We start from the raw sequence: 24,230 nt of genomic DNA on the forward strand, positions 1-24,230 counted from the left end.
GGGTCTGCGCCCAAGGAGAGGATTGCGGCTTCTCCAGGCCCGGGGGCGCTTCCTTCCAAATTCATCACGCGAGCTGTTTGTCTTGCTTTGCTGGACAGGGTAAGTAGAAATGAAGGAATGGAAGAGTTTTCGCAATAATCTTAAATATTCCACTCCAAGCCCATGAGCTTGCAGGCTTGATAATCCCACACATAAATTCTGCACATCGCCTGCCCAGCCATGTTACCAGCACCTCTCCAGTTGCAGCGCAGGGCTGCCAGAAGGAAGGTTTCAAACAGGCTGTCTGGAAACTCCTGCCACGATCAGAAACTGGTTTACTGGGTTTTTGCTAATCCCCTCTAAATGCACATAAATCAGTTTAGTGGGATGACACCCAGCTCCAGCGATACAACGTGTTTTGATGGCGAGTGCGCGTGTGGCAGCACGGGGAGGGCAGCCTCCACGCTCTAACATGCGCCTGCCAGCACACCGCCACAGTGACACAGCCCCTGGGCGTTCCTGCCCGCTCCAGCTCCTCACGGAGCCCAAGGAAAGCTGAGAGGGGAGGGAGGCAGCTCCCAGAAAGTTAATTTCACACACCAAAATAATAAAAAAGGGACTTTTCCAGACTGTCTGCTGCCGCGAGTTCAGCTTGGCACCTTGCTGCTGCCAGACTGGCCCAGGTGCGCGAGTGATGCGTGCGTTAGTGCCAGCAGGACCCAGGGGCCTCTCCTCAGCGTGGAGCGAGTCCCACTGGCTCTTCTGGCTGCACCTGCTGTCCCTGCTCTCCTCGCGCTCCTCTCCTGCCTTTCCAGCCAGCCTTACACGACTCTTACCCAGTGCCTGCCTGCAGCCCCACAGCTGGCTTTGCTCCCTGCTTTCCGGCTCTGTGAGGAGCTTTTGCCCTCAGCTCCCCGCTGGCTCCTCCCACCCGCACGCGCCACGCCGCTCGCAGGCCGCATCCCGCGCCCCACGCCACACTGCCCCTCATGCGCGCCATGCTCACCGCCCCACGCTGCACACGGCCATGCTGGCTCCGCGAGTGTGCTGGTGCCTCTGACCCCCGGCCATGCTGCGCCGGGAGTGCACGGCACCTGAGTGCTCTGCGTGGGGCCAGAGCACATTCCCAGATGGCCGAGCAGCTTCCCGTGTATTCTCCCTGGCCTTCCTGGCCTCCTACTCACTTCCCTTTTCCATCTGCCTTCCCGCTTTGCTCCCTTCCTTCCTGCCCGCCTTATCTCCCCACACTGGCCCTGGTTCGCAGCTCTCCCTCGCTCCCCACAGCCTCCCCATCTCGCTCCCAACGGCTCTTCCTTCCTCCTCCCTTCCCTACCTCTCTTCTCCCAGCACCGTCTCCCCACCAGAATAGGGTAAGAGAGGAGCTGAGTTCTGCATACAGCCATGCTGGGATCTAAGAGTTTTTCCATGCCTCTGTGGGAAAGACAATCAAGGAAATGGAGACATGGTGAGACAGCAAAGAGGCAAAACCTAAGTGTAAATACAAGGAGAAAGGAAAACAGGAAAAAACAGGTAGATTCTTAGATGCATTCCACCCGCTTTTCTAAAATTTGCACTTCCTCTGAATTATCTCTGCTGCGGATACTTTCAGCCCAGCCCCACTTCCCTGAAAAATGGATCTGCCGCTCACTGAGTTCCCTCGTCAGCTTGCAAAACGTAACAGACGCCGCAAGCGTCACCAAAATGCAGGGCCAGCCCTGGCTGGAGGCAAAGGCCTGAGCATCCTCCTCCTCCTTGGCAGCAATATGATGCCTCCTTTCTCTTGCTGCCCTGCCTCATCCTGACGCCCCCAGGCCCAGCTACCAATAAACCCACGTTTGTTTTTCCTCTAAATGGCTTTGTGGGTGTTGCCAAGCATAGGGCATCACAGAGAAATGCCCTTTTTGAGGGCAGACGTAACAGTGGAGGCCATGAGTCCCCTGGCATGAAAAGCAGCCCTGATCTAAGAAGAGAAATTGCAGCAATTTCAAAATCGTCAGCTGCACTTTCACAAAACGTACCCAAACCTTTTTTTTTTTTTTCCATTGATCTGACAACTCTGGTTACTCAAACAGCTCCTCAGACAACTTCCTGTTCTGCTGGAGAGCTCAGCAGTCGTGTCAAGAAGCAGAGAAAAAAAAGTGAATTCTGGCTTTATTTTGAGGTCATCAGAAATAGCTCTGGAGGACGGTTCCTATTTTTGTTCCCAAACGTATTTATAACTTCACTCCCGCTGATCCGACCTGCCCTGTTCCCGGAGATGCCAGCCAGGCATGGCAGTGCAGGCAGACCCTTGCAGCACTGCCAGTGGCATACTCAACCCAGAGCAGAAAAAATGAGGGAAAAACATAGTTTTAAGAGGCTATGAGCTCTGCCTTGGCCATACGGTAGCAGAAGACAGCAAGGGAACGTGTAGACAAACAAGCTTTTTGCAGTGGGATCAGCTGGGACCTGTGGCTGTGGAGTCGGCCACTGTGCGTACACCTGGAGTCTCCCTCCCTTCCAAAAACTGCAGGATATTTTCAAGATCAGTGCTGAAATCTGTAGCTTTTCATTATCCAACATGAAAATAAATGTATCTTAGGGGTTTAAAGGTATTAGGAGGTATTTTCAGAACTATTTTATCTCTGGAGAAATTATTTCCCCCAATTAGCTGCGCTGCTTTGGAGAAGTTCAGCGCCAACCCGTTGCCAGCACTGCTTGGGCCAGGGCTTGTTTCTCCAGTCGCCGACGTGTTCCATGAGCCCTGCCACAATGCAGCAACACTCGTCTCGCGTGTTGTAATGCACCTTACATTACAGCTGGCCCTGCAGCTCAAACCCCTTGCAATTGAATTCCCAAGCAAGTTGCTTAATTGCACAGCGCGTGGAAAACGCAGCCATTGTGCAAGCCTGTGCTTCCTGGTAAGAGCCACTAATGCTGCTTTCCTCACTCGGCTTGTACCCTGGAAATGTTCTAATTCTGCATTCAGCCCATAAGTAGCTGGAGCTCATTTTCCAAGGGCAGCTGCTCTGCAGTTTCCCTGGAGTTAGCCTGGAGCACCTGAGAGGTGGCCTGGGAACAGGAGGCACCCAACATCAATGACTCTTCTTCGGGGAATATTCTCTTTAAACTTGTAGTAGCTCCAAGGCCCTGCTAAAAGGAAGCCATGGAGGTGTATCCTGTGAATGGGGAGGAGAAGAGTGATTTACTTCAAAAGGCAGCCTGGACCCTTTGCCTTTAGGGCAGCTGGAGGGCACAGGGTTTGGAAACACCTTGGTACCTGTACGCTGTTTGCCTGCAAGGGAGTTTGGGGTGCCTGAACAACCCAGTATTTTCCAAGCATTGTCAGAGCCCAATATTCTGTGTAGAAAGACACGTACAATCTTCCATATACCGTTGTCCCAGTGCAATTGTTCACCTGGAGAACTGTTGAGTTTGCTAAAATCCGACAATCTGCACTGAGAACTGTGCTCCCGTTTACCGATTAATATTCACAGCCGTTTTCCCATCTGTTAGGGTCGAAGACCTCCAAGTCCCCTTTCTTTGCAGAAGAAGTGACCAGGTTCAGAGAAAACCCAAGAGGAAAGTGACAGGGCCCTCCATGCGTGTGGTCCGCGCCGCCCTGGATGCCCAGAGTGCTCTGGGATTTGCCTGGGCGCTGGTGCCGGGCTCACAGGGAGCAGCAGGAGCGCGATGTGGCTTGCTTGCCTGGCTGCTTCGCCGTGCGCGCAGCCCCCGGCTGTGACTCTGAGATCCCATTTTCAAAAAAAAAAGCGCCGTGCAGGCCTTGTGGCTCATGCAGACACTGCAAGACTTGGGTCACTGAGTCCACAGGAACTAGCAAATCTATCCGTCCAAGGGCTCCACCAGGAAAGCCATTTTAAGGCACCCCTCAGGACCCAGGGGTGACGCCGGCCTGGCCGTGCTGAGCAGCAAGCCACCACAGGGCCTGCTCCTCTCCCCGAAGTCCCCAGGCTGAGTCCCTTGCTCCTACAGCAGACAGCTCTAGCCATGCCCTCTGCGCTAGGCTGCGCTCCAGGTTTCCAGAGAGATTTCAGGGCCTCAGGAGTCTGGGTTCTTTTTTTAAATGGGGTTCAACACTGTGTCTTCTGGAGAAGCTGCCAGTTATCTACAAAACCTAGGGCTCGTATTCACTCAATACCACAGGTTTCAGTCTGAATCACAGCAGAGTGTGGTTGACCTCAGATTAAACTGCTTGCTCCATGGCATGAGACTTAAAGGTTGGCCAGCACAGGAGCTGGAAGGAGATGGGATATTTTTACATCAGAAATTCAAACAAAACCCAGTGCAGGGAGAGGAAACATTCAGGTCAGGCTGAACACAGTCGAAATCATGGGGCTTTTGAAGGAAAATTCTCCAACGCTTCATTCAGTGCCAAAGCAAAAGGCCAGGTTTCATTCTGCTTATGTAACTTCTGAAAAACCTTTCCTCTTTTCTCCCTTCAATGGGCTTTAGTGCTGAGGTCAACTTTTAAGTGAAAAATGCCACTCTGAATCAAATCTACATTTCAGGTGCTTGCAAAACATAAACAAACCATTCCCCAAATGAAACGGTTCATTTTGAAAGTGTCAGAATGACACACATCACTATTTTTAACATCCTTCCCTCTTCCCCCACCTCTGTATTTTTTTAGGCCAGAACGATTCAGAAAACGTGTTTGAAATCGTGAATCATTCTGACTCCCTCTTGACTTTTGTTGGAAAATTCACTATTTGGCAAGAATACCCCTGTTCTTCCAAGGCCAGGCAGCTCTCACACTCTTCCATCCAGCTGAAGGTTTGTGTGCAATGACAGCCCCCAAAAACAGGCCCCCAAAGCAGAGGGCAAGTGGATCACGAAGCTTGGAGATGCTTCCATGCAAGCTCAAGGAAAATTTGGTGCTGATGGAAAGGTGAGTGCCTCGAGGTGTGCTGCATGGCCCAGCAATCCATGGGACGACCCTCCTGCCTCCACGGCGTGAGTGGAGATGCTGCTGCTCCCATTTGTGAGTGTCTCGCTCCCACCCTGACACTTTTATCAAGCGGCAGACTTGCATCTATCTATCTCTTGTCTTGTCACAGCCTGCGACTGCCTGTGCGGGAAGGACCCACCAAAGCCAGGGGGCATGGGCTTCGACAGACAGCCTAGTTCATGATAGAGCAGTTTTTCACCAGCTTGTCTCAAACATAGGAGCTTTCAGCTGATCCCTCCATGGCAGCACAGCTTCCCCAGAGCCCGAAACTTGGGCGCTCTGCGCGCAAAGGTGGCAACGCAACACCCACCGAGGCAATGCACCTGCCTGGGGTTTTCCAAACACCGGGCTTCACCTGTGTCCTGCGGCCTTTCCAAATGCTTGTGGATGAGGCACAGGTCTAAAACCTCTCTCCTTTGCTCCCTGTGCCTTGCTTCCAAGGCACATCTGCCCACAGCAGCCCCAGTTTGCCCTGGTCACAGGCCTAGCCCAGCCTGCTCCCCGGCCAGGGGAGGACGAGGTGGTGGGACTCAGCACAGGCCCATGGGCAGCAAGTCCTCGCAGCTGTCACGCTGTTGCAACAGCTTTTATGGATATAAAAGCCCAAAATACCAATGTGTGGTTCCTCACAGCTGCTCAGTGCTAGCACCCAAGTGACCAAAGGTCACCTTGCGTGGTGACCATGAACCAGCCCCTAATGTTATAAGCTGATGTTATATGAGTATGGAAAAAGAAAAAATATTGGGCTCAGTTTCAGAGTTCAAAGAAATGTTTGAACCTGTGGGGACCTATTCAGGCTCCTCTCTAATTATATCCTGAGCTCACTGTTTTAAGCTAGTTCTGTAGCCCTCAGCAAGGGCTACTTTGTGGTGCTTATTTGAGCTCCTAGCCAATATGCTGTTGGATTTTCCACTTGACATTATGAGAGGATTAAGTTGTTTGTCTCATCATCTTTTATCTGTCCTGCTGAGTTTCCTACAAATAGACGTTAGCCAGACCAGAAAAGATAGGGGGTGGGAGACGCTTTCAAGACACAATCGTGATTCAGGATTTGTCCTTATTATTGTTTAAATTTATTACTTAGGATATGTAAACTCTGCTGACTCCTTAAATCTGGAATGTATTAAAGAAAGCATTAGGCATTACAACATGTCGTTGGATTATACAGCCCTGATTCAGCTACAGCTGTGGAAGAAGTATATAACAGGAGATCCTGCGGAGTTATACGTTTTAGACTTGGATCATCAATTGCCATAGAGAAGATAAAAACAAATGTAGCTGAGCCTGGAAAGAATGTTGCTAAAATTGGAGAAGCATTTAATGTGAGTAGCCTAGGGGTGCAATAACTTTGCCTTAACTTAACAAAACCCACCCACATAAAACATACCAAGAGAGATTGCAGATTGGACTCTCTGATCCACGGGCTGCCAAAAAAGCAAACCTGGCTTTTTCTTTTTTCTGCCTTTCTTTCTTTTCCTGTCCCTGCAGAGCATTAAATGCACATTGCCTGTAATAGCGCCGCGGTTATGTTTGGGCACGTTGCTGGTTCTTGCCGACCGCAGCTTGAGGACAGCCCTGGTGACGTCGCAGGGCTCAAGGCCGCTGGCCGGGCACTTGCTCTGCCCCCGTGGCGAGGAGCCCGCTCACCTCCCCCTCCTCCTGCCTGCCCTCTGCACGGAGCGCCCTGGGGTCGGCTCTGCTCGGGTGTACGTGGGGTCCCTCCACCACTGTAATTCAGTTCCGCCCTTAGTGGGAATGTTTTGGATGCGTTTAGCTCAATGGGATAAAAGCTATCCTTACGCCTCCGGAGAACACGCCACATGGCTCCCGACAAGCTGCAGGCAAGGCTGCTTAGCGAGGCACAACAACAGCAAGCAATCCCTCTCGGCCCTAAAACGCAGTTTCCAAGCAGTCACCCTGTGTCTGTTCCCATTTGTACAAGCCCTGTCCGCAAAGGTGCTGAAGTGATTGCGCATGCACAGGCAAGAGCTGTGAGGTTCTCTGTTTCATTAACCCGGCCTCGCGTGGGCCCCGCCGCAAGGCGCAACTGGGTATGTGCAGGACAGGGCAAGGCGGAAAGAAAAAGGCCCAAGGACCCAATCTGGAGCACACCCGCTGGCTTCGGTGGAGCTACAACAGCTTTTATCAGCATTTTATCTGACCCTAACAAAAGGAGCGAATTGTTTAGCAGAGGAAGAGGGTTCTTTGATTGTATCTTGCTGTAGATGAATTGCCCAAGCAAGGGCAAAGGGACAGGAAGTGTCGGGGGAGGAGGAGGAGGAGGAGGAGGAGGTGATGCTGAAGGTAGGTGCTGCTGCTGCTGAGTCCTGCGCTAGCTGCCCCCAGCACCGCCAGGTCCTGGCCCTCTGCAGAGCCCCATGCACCCGTTTCACGCTCCCACTGAGACACTGCACTGCTAATTCCTAGCGTTAGTGTTTGCTGGTGGTTGAGGCCAAGCCATTCAGGTTGAAGGGAGTTTTGTAAGAGCGTAGCCAGCAAAATGGGACTCTCTGTGCCACACACAGAGCCTGACTTGCCAAAGCACCAAGTACCGGACTTAGAGCCAAGTGAAAGCACCAGCAGCCAGGGAGGAAACCCTAGGCAAAACCTGGACAAATGCAGCGAGCTCTACGGCACAGGAGCTGCAGGCACCAACATCTCTACAAATCAAGTGTGTGAAGCAAACAGCAAAGAGACAGCCCGATGCTGCATGTTGAACCAAACTCTTTGAAATGGCCGCGTGTCACCCCCGAGCCCATATATGTCTTTCTAGGGGATGAAGGATGCTTTACTATTACTTAAGAACCGCAGCGGTGCTGAATGTTAGTGCAGTTCCTGTTGTGTCGTAGCTGATCAGATAATACACTGTACTACTTACATGGAGTTTGAGGTGCTAAGAAGCCCTTGTTGTTTTACGCGCTAGTTCTCCTTCCAGAAGCAATTCATATTTTTTTTTGGCTAGCAATAAATCTTAGATCTGAAAGAAAGAATTGAATTCCTTTTACTAGACTGTCTTCTTTTCCATGTCATTAGTGAAAAGGCCCCATTAGTATAAAAAAAACACACACACACACAATTCTTTCCTTTCATCGCTGAAAAGCATGATAACATTGAAAATAACCTGAGTCTTAGCAGCATGCCGCTGCTCTAGACATTGACATTGCTCACCCAGGAGCAACTACAGGGCAGAAAGGGCCAGACTGAAGCAGCTTCCTGAATTACTCAGAGCCACTGTGCTGAGTGCGACCTGGCTCCGTGTGTGTAGGAGCAGGAATGGAATTTTGAAAAATCTTATAGAAAATATTTGTGGATAATTTAGGAAGAGCTTGCTCTGTGTCCAGCCTACCCTAGGCTAGTCCTCAAGGCCCCATCATGATCAGGAGAGATCAGGAGGTACCACAGGAGGGGACTCACCCCCAGAGTCCACATTCCCCTAAAGGTCACTTTTGAAAAGAGGGATTAGGCTGCTAAGTTACTGGCAGCTTTTGAAAATGCTAATATTAGGTTTTTGCTGTCTGTTAAACACTAACGTCCCTTTCCTAGAAAGTTTGGCTGGGCTTCATTGCATAAAAGCAGGTAAAAATAACATCACAAATTTACTGACCGCCATAAACACAAACAACCCCTAACAGCCCCTCCAGACGAAGCTCAGCCGGAGCGAGCTGTAACTTCACACATAGGTGCCACTACTTCCCCGGTGACTTACAACAGATTTACATGCAACAAAAACATTACCCCATCATTGGCTTGAACTCACTGCTCGGTGCTGTGCTAGTGTTTTCTTCACATGCAAATCTGTCCTAACACATGATAGAAATAATATGGAAAACATGAGGCAGGTGCTGACTATGATTTGATTCTTTTTTTTTTCTTCTTCAAGGCCTGAAAAAGGTGTAGATGAAGCTGCAAAGTTTCCACTGATCTGGGAACTTATTTCTGCGGATGTCCAGCTGAGCACCCCGAGGATCCAACCAGCAAAGCTCCCAAACACCTGCGAGTCCCAGCTCCAAGGCAGGGAGGAATCCTTGTTGCCCGATGAGCAACAAGCCTGAAGTGTCCTCTGGGCTCTCTTCTGGCACTGCAGAGATGCTGTGGGCTGTTATTTCCCCACTTTTTATTTTCAAGTAATGTTTTCTGTGTAAAATTGTTGTAAAAAACAAAAGATGCAAAATACGACAGATATACAAACAGATATATGAAGCAGATCTTCTCTCAGCCATGTGGACCTTGCCTAGAGATACATGTCACTAGGATAACTGTCGTGCCTGTGCGCAACTGCGCAGGGCCCCTCCATGCTGGATTGGTACCAAACTGGTGACACCACCCATGGGCTACAGGCTCATGACATGAACATGGTGGGAGGAAGGAGTAAAATACAGCCAGAGAGAAGAGCACAGAGACATACATACGCTCACGGGCCTGCACGCATCGCTAGCTAAACTTGGCATGTCTTGGAAACACGCTACAGCCCCTGCAAGTCCAAAATAACACATGCCAGTGGTCAGTAGCATCCCACTCACACCTGCCAGAAGCTCCTGTCCTTGGGCCCATGTTGGCAGCAGCCTCCCCATCCTGGCAAGTGGCTCTGGGAGCTCCCCAGTGAGCAGCTGCCCCACTGCATGCCCTTGTGTGTACAGCGGCCGAGGGAAGGCGGTGATGAGCCCTTCCTCCCCTCAACACTTGTTTTCCTGCGGTAGTAAATACTTGCATTTCCCCTTGCTCCTCTGGCTTTGTCACACAGGAACTGACCATTTAGGGGATTTAGTTCAGCAGCCACTGCTGGCTGCAGTGCGCAGCCCTTGAGCACCTCTGGCTTTGAGGGTGCAGGTAGCTGCTGAGCACCTCTCACTTCAAGCAGCTGCAGTCCCATCCAAAAGCACCGCTGGGCCGAGCCATCCCTCCCACACAGCCCAACAAGTGTTGTTGCTCAAGTGCCTCCAAAACCTCGCGCCTGTCCATAAGCAAGTGCGCGGCTTTGCCAGAGCAGCCCATGGCCAGGGCAAGCCGCAGTGGTGCCAGACTTTGCGCAGGCCCTAAGTGGCTACGCAAAGCCACGCCGATGAATTGTTTGCAAGACTTCGCAAGTCTGCATTTATAGCCAGGGCGGAGCCCCGGGGCAGCTGCGATGCACCCCCAAACACTTTCGGTAAACAAGGTTGGAATCGGCGCCAGCAGCGCAGCCCCGGGGCGGCTCCAGGGTGCAGTGTCACAGGAGGAGGCCAGGCCGCCTCCCTTCCTTTCGCAACACCGTTTTCTTGAGATTACCACCCAATCTGGAGGCTGGAGCACAGAGTCAGCTCCCTACCTGACCTGCCAAGGCGGCAGGGCCCAGGCAGAGGTCCCGCCAACACCAAGAGTAGCTGCGAGAGACGGCCGGACATCCCTGCCAGACCTGCCATGCCGGGCGGCCTCCAGAAAGGAAGGGCAGAAGCCGCCCCGCTGTTTATCGGCGCTGTAAACACGCATGGCGGGATGTGCAGCACGGAGCGCGTCTGCAGCGAGGACAGCCTTCCCGCTGCGTGCTCTCAGCACCCTCCCAGGTGCCGCCGGCCTTCCCCAGCGCATGGCTGCAGCCTTGGCACAGCAGCACTGGCTCCTCCTGGCCCAGCACCGCAAAAGGGCTGTCCTCACCCCGACACACGAGTGTGAGTGGCAGGGAGCCTCTTGCACACTCTGCCCTTACACTGCTCCTTTCTGGGAAGTGTGTGGGGCTAAAATGAATTAGCAAGTGAACGAAGACTGATGAGGCTGCAACCTGAGACTAGGGATTTGGAAGAATTTGCCAACCCGTATACAAAGTTATTTGGGTGTTATTTATATGAATCAGCTTTCAGCTACTGGGCATTTGCGCACAATCCTGCTGCCAAAGCCAGCGATCAACCCTGCCATGGGACATTTGGAGCACAGTGGAAAGCATCACCATGAATTAGTCCAGCTGAGACTACTCCAACACTGAAAAAGAAAAATCACATGAACCTCCTTGGGCTCCACAGACACATTTTGGAGCAGATCATGCTCTCATTCAGCCTGGAGTAGAGTCTCTGAACCCAGCAGAGTTACTCTGATCTCAGACCTGCTCTGATCTCACACTGGTACAGTATGATTGACTCACGACCAAGTCATGGGCCAGGCCCTGCGCACTGAAGGCCACCAGGTCTATCATAGTTGTTGGTATGGAGAATAGGTGATAGAGATTACTATAATACGAAGATTACTAAATTGCAGTTCATAACTTCACAAACTGTTTTTACTCAGCTACTTCTCCGCCCTGAGAAGAACCCAGCCCGACTTCTTGGAACAGGCAGAAACGGGGAGAAAAGCGAGGATGTTTACCTCAGACTAGCGAGTGCTTTACAAACCACACCATGGCAGTTCTTCATCATGACTTTGATTCCTTCGCTCTACTTAGATGTTTGCCGCACTGGTCTTCTTCATGTCATTGAGCCTAACGAGTTTCACTATCATGTGTCTATGGAAAGTTAGATATGATGAACCGCATCACTGAGAACCAACGGGCCACTGCCGTACTTCAGCACTGAGGAGACACCAGGCTGCTCTAGAGTTTTCAGGGTTTGCGTACATGAGGCTTCAGTGCCAGTTTCGCATGGATTTAACGCACCACCTGGTGAGGCTGAGAAGGCCACATGCTGGTCTGAGAAGCTCATGACAGTCGTGTGGCCCTGAGTTCGGGCAGCCAAAGCGCTGTGGATACGCAGTGTGACAGCTCCGAACAAAGCCCACTCTGTGGAAAGCGCTGAGATGTGCGTGAACCCCCAAGCGACGTAGCGAGTCCAGCACGCGCGCATCCTCGGAGCATGCCGTGAAGCCCTCCCTCCCGAAGGGCCCCTTCTGCTCCAAGAGCAGCACAGCACTCTCCCTTGCCTCCCAGGTAGCCCCAACACAAAGATCCAGAAACAAATGAGCTTGATATAAACACCTCGTGCAAAACACACTTGCTTAGCATGTAGGGGGCCTCACGAGCAAAAAAGTGTCAGAGACTCCTGACTCCCTGTGGAAGGCACACAGGGACTGCAGGGATGGACATGGGTATAAATCCTGACAGGTAGTTAGCCCACACAGTTTCGACTCTGAAGAGGGAGTATATTCACCCCCAGGCTCATGCAAACCCTGGGAAAGCTCCTGGCGCTGGGAGGAGCCGGAGCTCCTTGCCGTGCGAGGGAAAGTGAGCACACCTCTGAGCACGCGGCTCTGCCCTCCTGCCTTGGCATGTGCGGTCAGTCCTGAACCCCTGCCCAGCACCCGGGACTCACCACTCGGGGCTTCTGCTGATCCAGGGTCTGCAGGAAGGCGGGCGCCTGGTCCAGCGTGCGCTCAGGGTCACTGGAGATGTCCTCCTCGGACTCCTCCCAGGATGAGGAGAAGCCAGTGGAAGAGGCTGAGGACGAGGAGAGCTTGCGGACAGGCAGGCTGATGGGGGGCACGGCGCCCGCCTCCTCCTCCGGGCCCCCCAGGTCCGTCACGATGACAGCCGGGATGCTTCCACCGCCCACTGGGCTTCGGCCCTCTAGTCCCGCGGGGGCCACCACCACCTCGTCCTGCCGTGGGCCGGGCCCTGGGGGCTGCAAGTGGCTGCCGCCCAGCACCTGCCCCACACTCTGCATCTCCTCCGAGCTCCCAGGAAGGCCCCTTTTGCCATCACTGTCGGCCTCGCTCTGCCCGTAGACCCACGGCTGTGGGCTGGGGCCGAGTGCTGCGGCAGCAGGCGCCGTGGGGCTGGCGGGTGCCGTGGGGCTGGCGGGCGCCGTGGGGCTGGAGGGCCGTGACCGTGGCAACGGGGGCTGTGCGGTGGAGCCGTGCGCCTGGATGTGCGCCTCGAAGAGCCCCACTTTCTGGTTGACCTGCACGTGGTGCAGCTCGCGCTGCAGGCGGCGTGGCGCCGCGGGGCCTGGCAGCCCCTCCTCGGGCGGCGGGAAGAGGAAAGCAGGGCCGTGGCGGGGTGAGCGGGGCGGTGCAGGCGCCGCGCTGAACACGGGGAGCGGCAGGCGGCCGCCGGGCGTCTCGGGGCCCCCAAGCAGCGGTTGCCCCGAGGGAGGCGGCGTGTTGCTCCCGCCGCTCGTCGCCTCGCTGCTGCCGCTCATCATCACCAAGCTGTTGAGCGCATAGCAGTACACGGCCATAGTAGGCGGCCGGGGCGTACAGGGGGGCCGCCGCTGCCACTGCCTCGGCGCTCAGGACCCGCGGGGCTGGCGTGGCTCGATCCGCAACAGCACCTGCAGCATCACCAGGGGGCTGTGGGGTTGCTCCATAAACCGGGGTGGCTGTGGGTAGAAAGAGTAGTGATGAGAGTGGCCCTGCGCCCCTCTGCCCCCAGCTGTGCTCCCGAGGGCCACCATACACAGCCACCAAGAGCCAGGGGGATTTGGGGCAGAGGTGCCCCACCTGCTCCCTTTCCATGCAGCCACGGGGGCTGGGGGGGGACCGAGCCCCCCAGCAGGTCTTCCCCCTGTTTCTTTCCCACAGCTTTGGCCACTCGTTGCCGGCCGTAAGTTGGAAGCTCTCAGGCTTTGGCTCCAACGCCAATTCTACTTTTTTTTTTTTTTCTTTTCTGGAGGAAGGAAAAAAGCTCCAAACAGCTCAGATTTGCCACCTTCCGGCTCGTCACCTCCGACCGGCCAAGGTCTGGTCCCGAGCAGGGATTTCTCTGCGCGGAAGCGCAAGGGCTCCCTGCTCACGCTGTTTCCCCTGCTTTCCCCCCTCCACATCCGCAGCAGCCTGGGCTTCCCCTGTCCCTGCCCCATGTGTGCCCAGTGCTTCCTCCAGCTCAGATGCCCTACACCACCATGCTTGGCCGTTTGCCCTGCCGTGGTGAGCACACGTGGGGGGACCCTGCTCTTGCAGCAGGCTCTTTGCAAGCCTCCCTGTCCTAGCACGCCTCCCTCAGTGCCCTGCTGCACCGTGCACCACTGGAGCCGCTACCCTGCTCTCACATTGGGGCATGGAGACCCTGGCAGGGCTCTGGGAGCCGCTGCCAACGTGAGTTTGCGTGTGGGCTTGCGCGTGGGCGCAGCATACATGTGCCCACATGGACGATGCCACCAGCGCTACCGCTCAGCAGCCCGGCTGCAAGGCCCCTCCATCCTGCCTGCATCCCCATGGGGCAGCCAGACACCTCCATCCACCCCCGGTGGGCACGCAAGCCGAGCGCTCCCCATCACCCCGGGCTGGGAGGTTCTGCCAGCTCCCACACTGCCCACACTGGCGTGGGGAGTGTGGCCTGGGGTGGGGGAGCCCGCGGGGCCCGTGGCCGCCTCCGCTTACCTGCGCGCAGGCTCCGCGCTCAGGACGCTCAGGGCGCGCTGTCCCACAGTGCCCGGCAGCGCCGGCGGCCGCAGAAAGCTGCAGCAAGCATGTCGGCGGGCGCGCTGCAGCCTCAGCCAGCAGCCCCGCGCTGTGCCCGTATTTAAGCAGCTCCGCTCTCGCCTTCAGTGCGGGGGGGCAGCCGGGGAAGCCCCGTGCTCCTGCTCTCACTCCCTGTACCTCCGGGCGTTGTGTGGACGCCGGGCGCTGTGGCCAGGTCCCCTGCAGCTGGAGGCGCAGGGAGCAGGAGCGGCGGCAGGAGAAGAGGAGAGCGGAGGAGGAGAGCGGAGGGAGGGGGTAGGAAAGCAGGAAGGAAGTTGTGAGCCTGTCTGGGGTTGAACTCAGCGGAACAAGTTTCTTTTTTTTTTTTTTCTGCTCGCTTGCTCGCTTGCTCGCTTGCACTCTGATGCCGCTTGGCAGGGCCGCTGGAGGGAAACACTGCAAAAAAAAAAAAGTTTCCATTGTTAGTGATGAAAAAAAAAAAACATCTTGGCCTCTGCGGGTTAAAGATACACGATCCATTTTCCACTGCTTGCCTCGGCGTGCAGCACGCATCTCACCGCTGCAACCCTGTGCGCTCCGCAGCGCGGCCCTGCAGCGGGCCTGGCCCCCCAGTGAAACCTACCTGCTCGGAGGGGCAAGCGGGAGAGAAACCCTCCCAGTGTCTGGCCCTGCAGCCTGTGTTTCGCTCTCCGGCTCCCTGGGGTGTCCTGGGCTTCACCGGGGCCAAGGAGGAGGACAGTCCCTCTGTCCATAAGTCCGAGGGCCTAAGGATCACCGAGGTCCCCTCTGGAAGCAGAGCCGTGTTGCCTTGCGTCCCCTTCCCTCCCCATGCATCTCCGTCCCGATCCTGTCCTGCTTTCCCTCACACCAGTCACCCGCATCAGCCTTACGGGAGGGCAAAGCCCTCCCTTCCAGGCACGGGCGACCCATGGGCAGGAAGCGCTGAGGGATGCGTGAGGACAGAGAGGTCTCCCCGGCTCTGCGTGGCTTTCGGCAGCGCGCGGGATGGAGGCCGTCCTCCCTGGCGCAGGAAAGGCCGCAGCCAGCACTTTCCGCATCCAGGCACAGGCCCACCTGGCAGCGGGAGCAGGCTCTCAGCCGTGACACGGCATGATTTCTCTATCAAGATACCTCATTGAAAATAGTTGCCTCGGTGTCAGTGCTCCGGCAGGCAGGACTGCCATTCGCTCCCAGAGTGGGGTCAACGTCAAGCCCCACTGGCCGCCTGGGGGTCAGTTTGGACTGGCTGAGGGAAAAAAAGTAGAAATATTTTAGGAAGATCTGCAATTTGTCTCCGCCAGGTTTCACAGCTAGGAATTTCCCCTCTGGGGGGAAATCGGTGTTGCAGCGGATCAGCTTTCTGTAATTAAGGCATAACCTCTGGAGTGTAAACAGGGGCAGGAAGGTCTCTGGATCTGCAGAAGAAGGTGCGGATTGCCAATCCCGCGGGCAGACAGCGAGAGACACCCAAAAGGAGCTTATGTTTGTTTTTCCAGTAAGAGAAATGTTATTTCGAATTCAGGGCAGGAAAAGGGATTTTTAGACTCTTTCCGCCCAGATCTGTTCCCTCCATGCGTGTGCTCAGCTAAGAGCTGGTCTTTCACAGAGCGAAGTTACGTGAGCAGCTCTCCTCGCAGGAGGGACCCCCAGAGCATAATGCTCCTATTCATGGCAGCAGCTTACCCGTGAGGGCCAAGAGCTGCAGATTTTGGTTGCGTGCAGCTCCCATTCCTAAAAATAGGAGTGCTTCACGGAAATAATACCTTCAGGAATACAGGCGGACCAACACACATCTTCCTTGCTAGAAGAGCTGGTTGACGGCAAAGCACACGCCTGTGCATCCAAGCGCTGCGGCCTGGCTGTGTGTGCGTGTTTTGACCATTTTGAAGGGCTGTTTAGACAGAGGTTATTTACAACAGCATAACCACAGCGGGTGCTTAGAGCCACACAAATTCAAGCACCATCTGATATTCGTGCTGATCTCTATGGAATAGGGAAAAGCAGGCGCAAATTCACTGCGGCATGTGTACTCATACAGAGCTCGCTAGCACAGGCAAGGTCTTAAAATCCAGCAGGGTTTCACCACATTACTGAAATACAGGATGTCTAGAGCTAGATCTGTTCTGTGCATGTCACATGAAACATCAGGCTCTTCTTCATGAAGTGGCTAATAAAAGTGGAAAGAGAAAAACAAAATGTGGGGATATATTGCTTCTGCGAATTGGTAGGGGCAGGAGAGAAATAGCTGCCTGCAAGCTGGAGGCGGGCAGCAGTCCATGCTGTGCGGAGAGGAAGGAGCAGGCAACCTGCAGCATGCCTGTTTCCAAGCAGGTGGGAACCGAGTGTCTGAGGACAGGCAAAGTGCAAAGCACACCCTGAAACAGGCTGCCAGCCCAGGCAAGGAACAGGGCAGGAGGGAAAAAGCAGGCAGGTTTCCCTCTCAGGTGCCTCTCAAGGACATCTTCAGACACAACCCCATGCAATGGCTGCTGGGCAAAATGCTCAGAGATGGTCCTGCTGCACTCGCTTGCCATCTCCACACAGGCTCACCACGTGCAAGGGCGAGTCTCCGTCCCAAACCATCTTGCTTCTGCTTAACTCACCAATAAAGATCGTGTCCTTCACAGGAATTTATGCCTCTCGTTTCCAAAGAAAATCATTGCTTGAGATACTGAAGCAGGCTGGGATAAGGCCATGATTCACAAACAGGGGATCCAGCAAACTTCTGACTAAGGCCAACCGCCCGTGTAGCTTGCCCATGCCCAAACCCATGCAAGAGAGCTCGTCAAAACGAGCAGGCTCGTCGCCTTGGCCTCCAGGAATGCACCGCAGGACAAACATGTACAGAAGTGCATGGAGCTGTCCCAGGTGGGCAAAAATCTCCCACCAAAACACGACTACACAATTCTGGGGAAAGAAGTATCCCAGCTGTAAAACTTAAGGGCTTCCCAGCATGAAGACAGTGACTGTGACCTTCTCCAGGCGCCCAGGGACGCTCACTGCACCTTTGCAAGGGGCCGTGGCTTGGGAACAGTTGCACCGGGACTGGGGTGTGCTGCAAGTCTCAGCACTTTCCACTGCTGCAGGTGCACGGCCTGTTTCTCTGACCTATTTTCCTTAGGAGCAACACAGAGACACATGTATCCTGCTTTAATGAACCCCTTCCCCCACCCAAGGCGAAGCGACAAGCAAGCAAATCCTGCCAAAGCGAGATGCTGCGCTGCATAAATTCCCACTTCCATGGAGCGGGGCGAGCAGTAGCACCACAGAAATCAGACACACTGTGCTCTTAGGTACTTGGAGGCACTCAGTTAATGTGGTGTGGGCTGCATGACAAGCACAGAATAGCACAGAATAGACCACAGCCTGCTTAGTATCAATCAAACTGAAAACGAAAATGTGGAAAAAATCATTAAAATCTAATCATAAAAACAACTACACTCCCAAGGCATCCTCCTCCTTGTGTTCCTCCTTTACTCTGGGATTTTTAAAAATATTACACCCTGCCACTCTCTTTTAAAGGTGAATTCTCCAAGCTGTTGCCATTCATCCATTTGGCATTAGAGGGACTGTCAGCACGCTTGCAGTAGAAATTAATATTTTATGGCATTTTGTCACCAGTAGGTTGAAACTTACAGCCATGTAAAATAGAGAAGCCAGAACAACTCTATAGTCAGCATCCTTAATTCATGCTTATGCTAGTGTGATGGAGAATTAATGTGACTAACATTTTACACGTAGAAGAACCACAGCAGACTTGGGAGGAAACACGAGCCTGCGGCGTGTGCTGAGAACGCACGGAAGGAGAGCCCGTCGATGCTGGGCCCAGCGCAGGGCAGGCCCTTGGCTGCCCTTGGCTTCCTGAGCTCTCAGCTAGGTCAGAGTTGGCTGCAGTGATGATTTGCTCTGCTCCATCCCATCGCACAGAGACAAGCACCATGGCAGCACCAAGGGGTGACGGGTCAGTGTGTTTTGCACCAGTTCCCATGCAGGGAGAAGCACACGGGGCTCTGCAGAGGCCCCTATCGAAAGGCAGGGTGTGCTACACACTGCACCCATGTCTGCCTGGCCCGGCCGAGCAACCCAGGCTGTGGAGGAACCAGTTTCGTCCTCCCGGAGCCTCCTCCGCACATTGCTCCCGCTCCTCACCCTGTGCTGCAGCAAGGGATGTATCCATGCCACACATCCATGGCAGCGGTCCCGCAAAGCCATAGAGCTGAGCCAAGCAAGCCAGGCCAGATTACATGCTCTGCGTTTTGCAGCAAGACATTGGAGAAGCATTACGGAGCTCAAGAGCTTTAAAATGCATGTATGGAAAATATTGTGCGTAGCTAAGCAAGCCAACAAAGAATTATAGACACGAGGCAGTTTGTGAACCTTGTCTCGAGCACAAGGTGTTCGTTGCCATTCATCCTGATGCAATGCACACTGGCCAGTGCTACCCTTACTTTTCCCTCAGCCAGTAAAGCCCTCAGGATGACGATACGAAGGTCTGACGCGAGTGTGCAGGGGCTTTAGCTCTGCGAATGCTCACTGGTTTCCATGCTGCTATTCCTGCTTTTTGCTGGTGCCGGAGCAGAGGCCAGCACCGCATCGGGGCTGTCACCCTCATGCCTCATGGCTCGGTCTTGCAGCACCAAGCCGGCTCATGCTTCCTACTTGCGACTATCGAGGACACAGTACATGTGCCCGTTTGGGGAGTAACCCATGATTCAGCATCAATATTTCCTTTTTTTTTTCTTGCACTGACCTAAGAAGACGCACTAGGAACACATTAAACATATATTGTTATATCTTCCTGAAGTTCAGTAAAAAATTAATTAAAATGGCAAATCTCTCCCTATTGGACTCTGAGGCTATTAGAAATTGTACCTAAGTCTGTGGGCATAAAACGATGTGGGTTCAAATACTGCTTCATTGTCTGAAGAGCTTTTTCCTGCTAGTGGGTCACAGTTATTCCACTAGACTGTGACCACATAACCATAATTGGGCAGCCTTGCATTTGTTTGAGATAGCTAGGGCCATGGCAGGAAGAAGATGAGCTATTTTTTTTAAGGCGCGCAGTATGTCACACACGCTTTGGGGTGTGCAGAACACACGGGGTATTGTCGGTGCTCCGGGGCTGCGAGGCTCCGCCGCACCTTTTAGGGACGAGATGACCGTGAAATTGCAAGAAAGGCTGTCAAACTTTTCACTCTATAACGAGTGATCTCTGTGTTTTGAAAAACTGGGATAAGAGAGGGCACTGCACAAGACACGATTAGTAATTTTAAAGCCCATATTGGGCTGCGGGCATTTAGCTTAAAATAAAGCATATTGACTCTTTCCAAGTATCTGTTTTTGCATCCATCTGAAAGCCATAATAATTTGTCTTAAGGATTTACCAAAATATTTCTAATAAAGTACCCAGAAAAGGGACAGATGTTTACCTTTCTCTGTCCTTAAGTTTGTGAAAGGGAACATGCCTAACTTTGAACAAGTACAGCAGATCTTAATAAACTTGCAGATCTAAGTTGATTCTCCACAATTTTGAATAACTAAAGCAACGGAGCTATGAGAATACTCTCCGGTGACGTTGCCGGACAACAACGTATCATCTGTATTCGTCTCCATACATGGTACTGTTCATTGCCACGCAACAAATCACAGAGATCAGCGGACCCCAACGCTGAAAAAGCAGCTGTACTATAGTGGTCACTGGAAAAGACCAGCCCTTGCATGTAAAATTGCATTGTCTGGGGCAAGAATACCTTTCCCCAGACAGACTGAAACCCACACATGGATCAAGCTCGCAGCACACCTGTATGTACTCGCATACCTGCCATGCGGAGCGCTATCCAGATGGCTTTTCCATGCCCAGCTGGTACCAGCCGCAGCCCTCCCTCTTCCTTCTCTTCTCCAGGCTGCACAGTCCCAGCTGCCTGGGTCCCATCTGCCAATTTAAGTAGGCATTTAAGTGCATATTTAGGTGCCTGAGCAAGAGGATGTATTTCAAGCGTGGCAGCGACCCTCCTTCTCCATGAGGTCTGCGGCTCTTCACAAGCACGGCCTTTTTCTCCACACCACTCTTTCCTGCTCCCAGGAGCGGGCTGCCCATTTCCTTTTTTCCAGAGGGAAGGCAGAAAGAGCTTTCGTGGTCTGGCTCACAGTGTTTTGCTGCTTGAAGCGAGGTATCTAGAAAGCCATTACATCTGGAGGAAACATTAGGCATCTGTTTGCAAGGCCCATGAGCAAGGGGGAGCTCTAATGAGTTCCTAGTAAGTACCTGCCCCTGCTCCCTCCTGGATGGGGATCAATGCCACAGAATTAGTGATGGCCACTCTCAGGGCTTGTTTTTCCCAGGGAAATTCACCTAATTGCCTAAGTAGCTTAATGAGCTACAAAAGTGAGGGGGAAGAGGTGCGGTGCTTGCAGTTTTCAGTAGAGCCACTGTGGCTTCTTTCCACTGCTTCTTTGATCCTTTTCGCTCCTCCTTTCTGGACTGATCCATGCAGAGAAGTCCTTGCTGTGCCCTGTGTCACATTAAGGTCATTAGCATCCCTAAGGAGTGGGTTCTCTGGGCCTGCAGGCTGAGGGTGATGAGGAGCAGGAAGGGCATCCCTGGGCAGAGCCCAAGGGTGAACATCACGAGGGTGTCTCCATACAAAGAACTGTTTCACTTCTGCCAGGGTCTTTACTGCGGCTTTTTCTGCTGAATAGGAGAACTGGGACAGTGCAAGAGCTCCAGGCAGCTGCCACCATCATCCCATCTCCAGAGTCAGGGAGAGGGAGAAATATTGATAAAAGGTATGAGAGGAGCTCTGGCATGATGGCAGAGGCAGACAGTATCCTGGAAACACCCAACTTTTCTTGGCAAGGATATTCACTTCACTCAATGTATGACCAAATTTCTTTAGCTCTCCTCAGGGTCATTTTTGCATGGGATTGCAAGTGTATTTTATAATAAAAAACCAACAACTCTATTTCCTTGTTTCACATTTTTGACATTTCTGAAAAGGAACAAAATGTTAGAGCAATGAAACATCTTCTTTTTCTTTTTTACAGACTCATCTGTCATTAAAAGCCAGCTTACTTGACCTCCCTTCTCCTCCGTGAAGCTGATGGATGGGGCTGGACAAGAATTACAGGATCCAGTAAGTGAGGTGCTATTTGCGTCATCAGCAGCAGTGGCCCTTGGGGAATCATCTACCATTTTTATTGTTTCAGAGAGAGATGTGAAGGAAGAGGGGAGCAGACTGTGATTTATTATAGCTGGTGGAATTGTATTTCAAGTTAGGCAAATGGAAATTTGGAATCTGTGTAGGTACAAACCTTGCATGAGGGCCTTGCTTTTCGCAGGAAGGTTTCACAAGCATATTCATGCTTGAAACCTCCAAGAGAGACTGAAATTGTGTTGGAGGCTGACTTAGGAATCAAGAAAGTCGTGTGCCAGTGAAGAGCCATAAAGCAGACTTACTCAGGACTGTCCTATTCAGAAATCTCTGCTCAGATTTCTGAGTTAAAATCAGAAGTTTATGAGTTAAAATCACAAGTTTAACTCTACCATGTTGAAGCTGCTGGAGACACAAGAAGGGACAATAAAATAACTGGTGAAATTCTAGTCTGCTTCGATTCAATGCCCATTTTGCATTTGCCAGCAGGACTTCCTCCACCCTCTTAGACCACTGGAGACTAGGGGACGAACCCTAACATTCAGCAAAACCCAGCCACCAAATCTGCTGTCTAAACAGTGGTCTTGCCCGCAGGGTTTTTAAGAGGTATCTTATTCTACCCAATGCCTGACATGAAGGGCCCTTCTCTCTCCTTCTCCTGGGGAAGTCTGCCTGGTGGGTAAGTCACCACCATACATGGGGCCTGCGAGGTTTGGGGATATTTTTGAAAATCAGGAGATGGACAGAGCCCAAACCCGCCCGGTTAGCTGGAGAGCTGAGCATCTTGCACAGCTCCCCAAAGCCCTGGCAGCCGGTGCCAGGGGCCCTTCCACTGCCCAGCCTCAGTGAAACTCCTAAGTGCTCTCAGCTTTAGCCCACGCCATGCCATCCTCCCCGCATCTCCTCCTCCAGCTGCAGCCAACTTCTACTTGTGGGTAATCAGCCTGCAGCAGTGCTGCTCCAGCCAAAACACTGGATCATGTAAGAGTGGAATCAGGCCCTAAGGATTCAGTAATGGATTCGACATCGACACAGAGAACTGCAGATAGGGGCTGCTTCAAGAAAAAGGATCTGATCTGACCAAACACTTGACATATTCCTCCCTCCAGCTTCCTCCACGAAGGCAGTTATTTGTCCCAGCAGTTAAGATTCACGCTTGTCCATGTTCAAACTAATTCCCTTCACATGACTAATCAGCAGCTGCAAACAGGTGATGTCATGGGCTCTGACATTAGATTGCCATCAAACATGACATTTCTCACCTTTTAGCTAAACAACGGCCATGCTGGCCATGCTGGCCATTGGCCAGCCTGAGGCCCTGCACGGAGAGGTAACGTTAACGCTCACTGCCTCTCTTTTCCCATAGCGTCTCAGTTTACCCGCTGTCTGGTGGAAAAATGAACTTCCATATGGCAAGAATCTCAGCAGCACCTGCAGTGTCTCAAGGAATAAACACACTGCTGGTAGCAGGGAGTCCTCCCGCCCCAGGCAAGGCAGCAATGCCTCCCCTGTCCCTCGCAGGAGAAGCAGCACTGGGCCTGCATCAGCAACTGAGTGGTCACACACAAGGATTTCAGTTTTGGGCAGAAGACATCTGGAAGGAGGATGGAGTCCTTCAAATGCAAGCTGTCACGAGGATCACGCATTTCCTTTACATTTACATGAAAAACATGTGCCTCAGCTTTTGGCTGCCTCAGAAAGAGAGGGATGATGGTTTTCCCAGGCAGGGTGCAGGCCATTTAACTGCTGGCGAGATCCGCCTGGCAGCTGTTAACAGATGATGTCTCTCAAGTTTACCAGAAATGGGAGCCTGTCTGGAGTCAGGGTTGCGCTTCATTTTCCATTAAAAACGTGATTTGCAACTCTCACCTTCTTCTCTCTCAACGCTGCGTTCTCAAAGCCTGGATGAGTCTCAGAGGCTTTATCCAAAGGCCAGGGTGAGCCCGAGGCACTTGCCAGATGAAGCAGCTCGTAAAAGGGGGAGGCAGGGCCCAGCCTCCTCCAAAAACCTGTGTTTTTTGTCAAGTCCTATCTCCAGCAAGGGATCAGCTGACATCTGGTCTAACCTGTTCTCCACAAAGAAAAGAGAAAGATGTCTTTGACAAGGTACTCTGGAGGGATTAGTTTTGGAATAGCTCTGTGGTTTATTTTTCATTTTGGTTTTCAAACATTTCAGACTGTATGCAACACACTGACAACACAAATGCAGAAGAGTTTGGGTTGATTCTGCCTCACCGACACGAGCTGCGCTGCAGGCAAACTGAATTAGAACAGCTATTACAGCACTCGGTCCTCCAAACCATCACGGAAGAATGAGATTGCAGTCAAATATTTTCCACTAATAAGTTTAAGCATTAACAATTATGGAAGCTTTTTCATGAGTAAATGCAATTAAATTATGGCAGCAATTCAGAGTATCAGTGGGGTTTGAAAGCCTTTAATTGATTTTGATTACATTGGAAATAAGCATAATAACTTGAGAATAACAAACCAGATCGGTCCTCAGGATTACTTCATTAAAATGGATTACATCATACCTGAAATAAATTTTGGCCTTTTTTCTGGCATTTAGATAAGCCTTGAAAAATCCTCAAGTGGCTGATGAATGTTAAAGGAAATATAAATTATAGTCCTCATTTGTGACCCACTTCTGTGCAAAGGGAAACACCTACTGATTGCAACAGGCTGTGGAGCAGGTATCACGCTGCAAAACTCATCCAGAAAGAGCTGTCCCTGGGGAGCAACTGACGAAATTCCCTTCCTCAGAAGTTGGCTCCAAATCCAACCAAACAGCCTCCAAGGAAGTACTTTTTGTTTTCCCATTTTCT

The 24,230-nt window shown here is 52.5% G+C and overlaps 1 protein-coding gene across 1 annotated transcript in view; it reads right to left on the bottom strand.

Annotated features, from left to right (window-relative positions):
• ITPKB (inositol-trisphosphate 3-kinase B) overlaps nt 1-13,068 on the bottom strand; it is a 34,645-nt gene extending 21,577 nt beyond the window's left edge. Inside the window, exon 1 of the mRNA XM_010226543.2 lies at nt 12,202-13,068. Within this exon, the coding sequence (XP_010224845.2) occupies nt 12,202-13,068 (867 nt within the window). The remainder of the gene's footprint in view (nt 1-12,201) is intronic.
• Between the last annotated feature and the right edge of the window lie 11,162 nt (nt 13,069-24,230).

The sequence above is a fragment of the Tinamus guttatus genome, unplaced genomic scaffold (assembly GCF_059628265.1).
Source record: "Tinamus guttatus ecotype Peru unplaced genomic scaffold, ASM5962826v1 Tinamus_guttatus_pri_ptg000033l, whole genome shotgun sequence".
In the NCBI taxonomy this organism is placed as follows: Eukaryota; Metazoa; Chordata; class Aves; order Tinamiformes; family Tinamidae; genus Tinamus; species Tinamus guttatus.